Here is a 10,000-nt window from a genome sequence, read left to right as displayed (position 1 = left end):
ACTAAATAGTGACCGGGGCCCATGTACGTTATAGGCTAGATTGCGACGATTAGAGACTTCATGACACAGTCTAACATCCACTAACGGTCACTTTTTTGTTCCGGTGGACAGTACCTACAGTACATACCTTGTTTAAACCTCCCTATAACGGCAATGGCCACTAAAGCCTGTCCCCAACTGCCAAGATAATCTCTCGACAAAGTCCAGTTTTTTCAGCGACTGATAAAAAAGTCCAGAATGATTATGAAATTTGATCCCTATGGCGCGTTGCATGATTAATCGCGGCGATTGTATTTTGATTGTGTTCCATTTTTACTGCTGCAGTAAGCATAAATATTAATGGTCTACGATACTTTTAGCAAATGTTGGGAACCTTGTCGATTGGTTGTCGCGTTAAAATTTTGATTCAAAACATTATTAAAGTTTTTTGTGTATTTTACCTCGGTATATTATATATGATTGGTTTACCATTATGGGATAAAGTAAGCATGAACTTAGCACAATACTGACTAAAATAAATTTTTCACCCCATAACGGCCACGTCTCCACAACTGCCACGTTCTTCTGTCACCAAGATGGTCGTTGTGGAAGGTTCAACTGCACCTGCTAGCGGCTGGTGAGTGTGCGTCCTCTTTTCTTTCTTTCTTTACCTTTTTTTCTCATAACGACAACATTTTAAGAGACGCCATTTTTAAGGGAGGCAGTGTGACCGAGCGGTTAGTAATCATGTTCAATTCTATCTTCTTGATATGAGTGGGAAAATACGTTTAAATAATTATTGTCGACTCGACGAATAAATTGTTGAGTGCAAAAATGATACTTACTCGAACACAGCTACATAACGACCTTTGACTTCAGTTTCGTCCTCAGATCCAACTTCAACCTCTTCTTCAGACACTACCTCCAAAACTTCCCCTGACACTTCTGTGGCCACTGCCTCAGATTCTTCTACCTGAGTGGCTCCTGAAGATGTCGCTTCAATGTCTTCATCAGCTTCAAATTCCTCTTCCTCTTCACTACCACTCCTAGGTGTTTGTTCGGGTGAAGGTTTTTTTTCTGCTCTAAGGACTTGCGGGGTCAACGCTTGAATGACTAGGATAAAACAAGGCCTTAACTATGGCAAATATAATATAAAAAATTATGGGAGAGACATCAAGTACCTAGCTTCCTTTAAGCAAAAGCCGTCTACGAATATCAAAACGAAAAGCAGTGTTTGCGCTTAATAAAAAAGTAACACGACGACAACTGCATGGCGAACGTCAAAAAAGAACAACATCTACAGGTTAAGTAAGCAAAACAACTTCTCTGATACAGACCATTTTTGCTCATGTCTCTTGCATCTTTTAAACGAAAAATATGACATACGCTACCTTTTTGAATTAGCCCGGGACCTGCTTCCTTTTCCTTCTTCAAAGCCTAACAAAAGTACGTCAAGCAAAACAGATAAATGTCGAATTATGAAGCATTGAAGCTTACGGCCTTATAACAATGTAACAGACCTATTTCAAATAGCAAACGGACGCTTAACTTTTGTTGTTGCTTTCACCACTTTCTAAGTTTAATGTTTCTGACCTCCTTTTTGCCAAAGGTGTCACAATGCAATTTTTTCAGAAACTTTCCAGTTTTGCCTTTCACTATCCTACCAGAACCATGATGGTGTTACAGTAGGTCTGGAGGTACAACTCTGTCAAAGAAAAAGTCGAGAGGGGATGTTCATCTCGACGGCCTCCAAGACCTACGGCCAAGTACAAAACATATATGATTTATTCTTAACAAAAATGGAGTAAAACCTTGTACATCTGCAAATCAAAACACTGGATCGGTAAGAGGTGCAAGTTCATCTGGAAAACACTAATACTTGTTGCATTATTCAACATTTTTACCTGTAAGGCATCGCGGTATGCATTCTTTCTTTTACGATCTCCAATCGACAAGGCCACCTCTTTCAGTTCATTCAGCAACCTGTTTATCTCAACATTCTTCATTTCACTGCGCCGACTTTCTAACAATCCATCACCAAAGCTCAAAGCTTCTTTTCCGTACCTCTTACGAAGATCTTCCATTTCAAGTTCTTTGCAGAGCTTAAGTATGCCGTTGATTATTCTCCATCTGGCCAACAACTTTTCTCTTGACTCCTCTTTGCCTTTTCCTTCTTCCCACTGCCTTTGCCAGGTTGTCAAGAGGTTTTCTCGAAAACCTTTAATGCTTCCTTTCTCTCCGAAGTCTTCATACAAATCTTCTACGGCTTTCCTCAGCGTTGATTTCTCCTGTGTCTTCTCGCCAACAAAGTCAGACCTGAGAAGGACTTTCTTAAACAGCGCCATCTTCCCCTGTTTATGCTTACGAAGTTTTTCATGCTCATCGTGTCGACTAGAGAATTCAATTAACTTGTCCAAGAAGGCAGTTCTCTCTCTCAGCAGTTCATTAACCACTTTGTTGTCTGCTGCCTTGTCAAATTCATTGTTAAAGCTTTGCTCAGTAATTCTTTGCATTCCATCATAGAACCAAAGAGCTTCTTTTTCGTATTTGTCTATGAGAGCTTTTTCTTTCTTATCTTTCATTCCAAACTTACTGGTTCTTTTCTTCAGTAGAAATAGTATGGCGTCAATAATCTTCTTATTGTAAGGAGTAAAGTTAAATTGTGGAGAAGCTTTGTCTTTGTCTTTGTCTTTGTCTTTGTCTTTCTCTTCTTTCCAGAAACCCTCACAAAACGCCAAAGCGTCTTGCCTAAACTCTTCTTTTTCTTTTTCGGCGCCTTTCTTCTTTAAGAATTTATGCATATCAAAGACTCCTTTAATAATAAGCCTCCAAACTTCACTGTGGTTCCCAGCACCCAATAATTTCTCCATTTCCCAAGCTTCGAAGAAAAAGTCCAAGGCTTTGTCATAAGCCTTTAAGTTTGCTTGAATAACTCCCATTTGAAAAATGCTCCGCACGGTATCCGGGTGATTTCCAAGAATTTTACGTCTGATTTTCAACGCCTTCTTAGCCTCCTCATCAGCTTCTTCGTACTTTTTCTGGCGAACGTAAGCATTGGCGAGATTTCTACGAAAAAGTGCTTCATCTTCGTATCCCAAACAATTGAGCTCTTCTAAAAGTTCAAGAGCATCTTTGTACCATTTCACTGCCTCGTCATACTGTCCTTTGTCCTCATAAACTATGCCAATCTGATTCTTGTAAACTGGCATGTCGTAGTGATCAGAGCCGGATAATTCTTCTTGCATTTTAAGTGCCTTGTTGTAGAACTCGAGGGCTTTCTCCTGTCTGTCAAGTCTGTGATAACAATTGCCCAGAGCATTGTAACACCTGGCAAGTTTGGTGTCAAGTTCTAAAAGACCCTCCATGAGGTCTAAGGAGGACTCTAAACATTCAATCGCTCTGTGGTAGTCTCTGTTTTGGTAGTAGATTTCTCCCTCAAAATACAAGTAGAGCCCTTGGGTCAGCTTGAACGATTCGGTAGTTTTGTCATGAACTTGTTTTAACGACATGGATGCCTTCTCCAATACTTCAAAGGCTTTATGAGCACCCTGATCGTCTGAGACCAGCTTAGCTTCCCAACATCGTAACTGAGAGCGAAATAAGGAACCTGCAAAAAAGGGGCACTTAACATTTGCAACAATTGTAAACACGTTGAATCTATTTGATTCTCTTTGTAACTATACCTCAGTTGTCAGAGTGCTAGAGAAAATGGCAGTCTTAATAATAAGGCTGTGTTGCACTGTGGTGTTAGCAGCAGGGACAGTAGCAGTAGCAGAGCAAGTGGTGGGGGAAGTGTCAAATGTATTGGTTGTGGCAGTGGGGGTGATACATAGAGTGCTACATGTAATTCATAGTGGTGGCAAAAGCAGTAGTATTGATGGCTGTGGTACTCTGGTGCAATATTGGTAGTCAGGCAGTGGTTATGGTACTGGTAGTGGTGGGGGTGGTGGTAGAAGTAGTACTGGTAATAGTACTGGTAGTGGTGGTGGTGGTGGTGGTAGTAGTAGGAGTTGTGGTACTGGTGGTTGTGGTGAAAGAGATGGTGGAAGTTGAGTGGTAGTTTTAATGCTACCGGTAGTGGTGGTGGAAGTGGTATTGATATTGGTAGAAGTCGTGGTAATGGCAGTGGTACTGTTAGTGTTGGTGGTGAAAGTGGACATGGTAGTTGTAGAAGCAGTGGTAGTGGTAGTCTTGGTAAGATTAAAATACCATTAGAATTACATGCAATGAAAAGACCATTTTGTTTAAATAGTTAATATGCAACACTTGTTATGCACCTGTAGATTTTTGTAATTTACTTGTAATAAAATAATGAAAAGAAAAACATACCTACGTTTCCGTCATCTTCGCACATCTCTGCCCAGGAATGGAACAGCTTAGTCTGCTTCTTTCCAGACAACATGGCATTAAAGAGGGACACAATCAATGCACTTTCGTGGTATCCACCTGGAACACTAAAGTACTCTGGTAACAAGGCAATGTCAATAGCAAACTCAAAGTTTGGACGCTCTCTTTTAAACTCATTGAATGCCCTAATGTAGCTAGACTCTATTAATCCAGCAATTCGTTTCATCTTTGACATAAAGTGCTCATAAAATCGGCCCTTTGCTTCAGCGTAGGATTCATAGAACATGGCATCATTTTGAATGCTCTCAGCATACTTTCTTAAAAGTGGATGAATGTCATACATCAACTGCTTGGCATCTTTGTCAACTACATGAATAATTTCATTGGTTACTAGTCCTTGAAGCTGTGCCACTGCTTCGGACATGCTAACACCAAGAATTTTGGCAGCGGTGGAAGCAGTAAAGGGCCCATGAAACAAGGATACTGATACAGCAGAAACCCTCAAAATGTCAGATGGTAGGGTATCAAACATTTCTCTTATCACTGACATTTGCTCATCATCAATGCCTTCTTCTTCTGAATTGAAAGGTTGTTGTTCTGTATCCTCTTCATCTTTTGATTTCACAGGAACTCCAGCTTCCTCTTTAGAGATCATTTCTATCTCATTAATTAGCTCACTGGCAGATTTTCTTTTTTGTTTCAAAATTGCAGATGTTCCTTTCAAAAGCAATGGGACTCCTTTGCAGATGTCAAGAAGCTTCCTTATCAGTTGTGCATCAACATGAAATGTTTTTGTCGGCAGCAATATTTCTTCTGAAAAGGTATCTTTAAGAGGTCGCAACTTAAAATCAGACACCCTTTCTGAATCACTCAGCTGAGTCCTCGAGGTCAGAAGCATGTTTAATGACCCTGTCTTGCCATCAAACTCTGAAAGCTTCCCCAGGAAGCATAAAAACTGAGTTCTTAAGTTCTTGCTTTCCTTCTCCTTTCCTTCAGTAAACTGTTCGACATTGTCAAGAAGTAAAAGAACAGACTGACCATCGCTTTTCTCTTTCAACAGGTTATGAATTCTTCCAACAACAGTAGCCATATCTAAACGATTGACGGGGATGTTTAGGTCAAGTTTACCCATAATGTTCAGATAAACTGCCGTCATATCTTTAGTTTCTCTCAAATCAAAGACATATTTCTTCCCAGTCCATTTATCACAAATGTTCCTAGCAAGAGTTGTCTTTCCCACTCCAGCGGATCCATACAAATTAACAACAAAAGGCTTCATTTTAAGTTTCTCCGTAATATCTTTGAACTCCTCAATTCTTCCTTGTAATTCCTTTTCCGGCTCAGGCTGCGATGGACGGGAGATCTCAAAGTCTTCAACTCTTTTGTTAATGTCATGTTCATTGTTTGATCTTGTAGCAATGAACTCCTTGATTAGAGTCAGGTTTTTACTCGAGACATAACCGAACTTACACAAACGATCCAAACATGACAACAAATCTTGATTTCCCAGCGATTTAAATTGCTCTCCATAAATTCGTTTTGAAGACTTCACGATATCCTCTGATTCAGCTGGAGAAAACTTCGAGGATATGTCCCTAAAAAGTTGATTTAGTTCAGATGGGCTTTCCACCAAAGCGGACGCCATCTTTGATTGCACCGCTGGCCAAAAGAAAGCCGGAAGTACTTAGTCTTCCGCGGCTGGAATAGTCACGCGAACCTAACCTCTAGTCACGCACATTTCATATAGACCTTGGACAGGGTAAGTTTAACCTAGTTGTTTTGGGGACGGATGTCTGGAACCGGAATAAGCAAACCCCAAATTCCAGTCATCGTGTTGAACCGTTCTCTGTTCCTTAACAAAGCAACAAAGAAAAAAAAGGGAAAACGGTACACTGAACCCCAGGCAAACGACACGAAAACTAGCAATCTCCTTCCCGTCTCCCCCGGCCCCCACTAAAAAAATCGATAACAGCAATTAAAAACAACAGCATCAGGGGTAAAGTTATTTCATGGAAGAATTTAGAACAGGCCTTGACAGAAGTGTTGACAGAAGGGGGGGGGAGTCAAGGTCAGGTTCACCTACACCCCCTTACTAATATAAAGTCTGAACATAGAGATTCAACTCTCTCGACGGGTATTTATGGGACCGGTACTTATGTGTCCGTCTTAGAGTGATGTCCTTACTTCGTGAGAGTCAACTAAAAGGAGTAAAGAAAGGCAGGTACCATTTCGATGGGTCCTTCTATTAGCCAGGGACCAGTTCCTGAAAGGCTGATTAGCACTAATCCAGAATTAAAAATTTGTTCCGTTTTTGTATTTTACCTTCCTGTGCATTGCTTAGAGTAACATTCTGTGTTATCATTACTTTTTCTCGAAGTAAAGGCACAACAGTATTTTGTAAGCTCGAGTTGTATGTTCTTAGACACTTAATCATCTTTCGAAGAAACAGGTTGCTATCTCGCAACAGTAAAAACCCAACCATCCTCAGGAATTGCTTTTTTGTCTCCGAATAACAACCAATGGAAAAAAAAATCACAACATGAAAGAAAAAAGTAAAACAAACAAACAAAAAAAAGATAGATTGAGACATTTAGCCAAATCTTTTCCCCTGCCCACTGGTTAATAGACAATGACGACATTAAGGCAGATAACTGCAATCATAAAAACTGAAGCAGAGCGTCTTGAAAGATAGCCTGCGAACAGCAGACGTATTTTCGGTCGTCACTTCTCTCTTTCCGGAGGGAGAGAAGCGACGACCGGAAATACGTCTGCTGTTCGCAGGTTACCTAAAAGATGTCGGGGGCAAAGGATCTTACTTTCCAAGTCCAAATTGTTCACCCACTGTCCCCTTCAAATTTTGCCCTAGTGGCCAAAATACATTGCGCCTAGAACTTTTCCAGTCCAAAATAGGCAAATATTAGTCCTCATTTTGTCCCTTTTTAATAAAGGTATTCATATTGAACGTGTATGGACTGGTGGAACAGTTTCCTATCGCGCAGGTTAGATTTAATATAATAAATACAATACTTTATTTAAAAAAAAAACGTTGATGTAAACAAAATGCCCTGTACATATAGCAAAATTAAAAGGAATCTATGAGAAAATTAAAGTATATACATAAAATATCAAAATACCTATACATATGTTAAAAACAGATATAAATAAAATTGATAAAACTAATACTGTACACCTGTCAGTTTTCTTGAAACACTTAACAGCTACACGTTTAGAATTACGTGTAGAGAGAATAACAATTTTTCAGTTTTGAGAGTGGAGTGTCTGTGTATAGAACAATAATATTAAGAATTTTCTTTCTTTTTTGTGAAGAGACATATTTACATTAAATATTAGAATAAGCGTGTGAGATATAGTGACTGAATTTAAGTGCTTGTCTCACTGTAACTAATACCAGGCACAACTCACAGACCTGACTCAAAGTATACGAAAATAGAACTTTAATGACCCAAACCTCAAGGTGGGGGATGGGGGGTGGGTGTCTTACCCGAGCTCTCTGTATATTCTGACTTATATTCACGTATATGCTATGGTTCAGTTTTATCCTTGGTTTAACTGGTTTTCTTTTCTTTTGTTTCAAACTCATCATCACACATTACCATACCCTACAACGAAGAAAGGAATAGAAAATTTAAACCAAGGATAAAATTAAAGCACAACATATATCAGATAGCCGGCTACAACATAAATACCCTGTACTTGGTACACTAATATATATATATAAAAAAGATATTTAAACGATTAAAAGTGAGAGGTAGATTACTGTGAATTCAGCGCAAAGAAATTAGTAACAATCTAATCGGTCAGTAGCAACAAAATTTGTTCGCTAAATCTCTACGTTGCGCGAGTATAAGCCCTTTGTTCAGGACACGGTAAGTAGCAGCTGAGCCCTCTCTTTGTTTCCAGGCGATCAACATGGCGTAAGCTTTCTCAGCAACTTTTTCATTGTCTTTGTGAAAAGCTCGCAACGCTGCTTCATCGAATCCTAACCGACGCCCAATCTTTTTCCAGTGGTCAGGGATTTTTTCCGACAGGAGTTCTAGTTCATCGTTCTTTGGAATTCCTTTCTTCACGTCTCTTGAAAAGACTGAAAGAAAAAGAAAACATAAACGAATTGACCGAAATTTATTTATTTCAGGTACAATGTGACCATATTCCTCCAGATAACTCTAGGAGGAATTAATAAATGTGTGTAAGCGAGCAGACGAGCTAGGAGACATACATGAGAAAATACGCCAATAGTTGAACCAAGAAATTCATTTTCATGGAAAAGAGGGAACGAACAAATAAACAAACTCATGAAAAAATAACCAACAAATCGACCAACAATCAATTAATAGATCAATCAGTCATGTAACATGTGCAAAGTTGGAAATGAGGCGCATGAATTCTTTAATGCAAAACGTTAAATAACAAACTGACTGTGGGTAAGTAAGCGCATGCGCGCCTTGAGAAAAATTACTCTATCAAGTTTTATTATTATTATTATTATTATTATTATTATTATTATTATTATTATTATTATTATTATTATTATTATTATTATTATTATTATTATTATTATTATTATTATCATGTTCCTTAGATGGTCAGAAGATAAAGCTTTAGCTTGGAGCCTTCGGTTACTTTGAACAATAATTATTGAAAATAGTGAATTTCATTCAACATTTCACTTGCGTATTTTACAGAATTTATGGTAAAACGCATATACAAGAGAAAAACTTACCACTAGGCTGTCGGCTAAGTTCCTCAAAGTCCTGAAGGGACATAAAAGGTGGTATAATTATTTAACCTGTCTGTAATTTTAACACTGTCCACACTGGATTACCATACTCTACAACTGTGGTATCCTGCATTATTAATGAAGTCTTCAGATCCTAACCTATAACTGCAATACTCCTCAGCAATGAGGGTGGAAGAAGAGTACCCTATTTAAATAGGTGGTACCCGTTTATTAGCCATATATGGTTAGGAATTTTTTGTTGTTTGTAATTTTAGTTATTTGGAAATAGTTGATATACTATTTATTGTATAAGACTCCAAATAAATAAAACATGTATGTATGTATGTATGTATGTATGTACGGGCCTGTGGCCTATACGGAGGGAGGGGACGGATGGGGAGGTGGGCTCCGTCCAAAAGGGGTACCTTTTTCAAGCTTCAGGTATATGAGGATATAAGGGTAGGGGAATCTGTCATTTCGGTCTGTAAAAAGCCTAAAAGGGCTAACTGATGCATTAAATGGCTGTGAAGAAGTCTAAAACACGTTCAGATTTTAAGATTTATTTATACTTATAAGACTTGCACTTACAACAGTTAAAAGGGATACAAAGTGCTAGACTTGGTGTGTGAAAGGGCTTCTATTTGTCGATAAAAGGAATACGATTTTAAGGGGTACCGTTTCTGTCAAAATGGCATGTAGAAGGGTAAGGGGTTGGACTTCGGGGCGGAGGATCCCTGCATAAAACTTTGTTGAGTACCCCTTCTGGACCTGGAAAATTTAAGCAGCTTTTTCTCACCAGAACCTGATTTCTTACTGCAAAAATTAAATACGACTTACCATACTATAGGTGTACTGATTGGGGATCGGTAAGTGCAATGTGCACAGCGAAAGATTTCTCCCCGTGGGTTGGAAAGTGTTACGAAATTCCACTTGTGC

General features: G+C 38.9%; 2 protein-coding genes across 2 annotated transcripts in view; both read right to left on the bottom strand.

Moving 5' to 3' along the window:
* Positions 1 to 5,973, bottom strand: part of LOC140946731 (uncharacterized) — a 15,194-nt gene extending 9,221 nt beyond the window's left edge. Inside the window, exons 1-4 of the mRNA XM_073395837.1 lie at positions 4,309 to 5,973; positions 1,884 to 3,586; positions 1,371 to 1,416; positions 825 to 1,092 (exon numbers count right to left, since the gene is read on the bottom strand). Coding sequence (XP_073251938.1) covers positions 825 to 1,092; positions 1,371 to 1,416; positions 1,884 to 3,586; positions 4,309 to 5,971 — 3,680 coding nt within the window. The 5' untranslated portion in view covers positions 5,972 to 5,973. The remainder of the gene's footprint in view (positions 1 to 824; positions 1,093 to 1,370; positions 1,417 to 1,883; positions 3,587 to 4,308) is intronic.
* A 1,338-nt stretch (positions 5,974 to 7,311) lies between these two features.
* The window catches only part of LOC140946730 (uncharacterized), a 16,034-nt gene continuing 13,345 nt past the window's right edge, over positions 7,312 to 10,000 (bottom strand). Inside the window, exons 9-11 of the mRNA XM_073395836.1 lie at positions 9,902 to 10,000; positions 9,068 to 9,098; positions 7,312 to 8,428 (exon numbers count right to left, since the gene is read on the bottom strand). The exon at positions 9,902 to 10,000 is cut by the window's right edge and continues 67 nt beyond it. Of these exons, the coding sequence (XP_073251937.1) occupies positions 8,145 to 8,428; positions 9,068 to 9,098; positions 9,902 to 10,000 (414 nt within the window). The 3' untranslated portion in view covers positions 7,312 to 8,144. The remainder of the gene's footprint in view (positions 8,429 to 9,067; positions 9,099 to 9,901) is intronic.

Source organism: Porites lutea, chromosome 8, assembly GCF_958299795.1.
Source record: "Porites lutea chromosome 8, jaPorLute2.1, whole genome shotgun sequence".
In the NCBI taxonomy this organism is placed as follows: Eukaryota; Metazoa; Cnidaria; class Anthozoa; order Scleractinia; family Poritidae; genus Porites; species Porites lutea.
The sequence above is the reverse complement of the archived record's forward strand: the minus strand, read 5'-3'. Positions and strand labels throughout refer to the sequence as shown.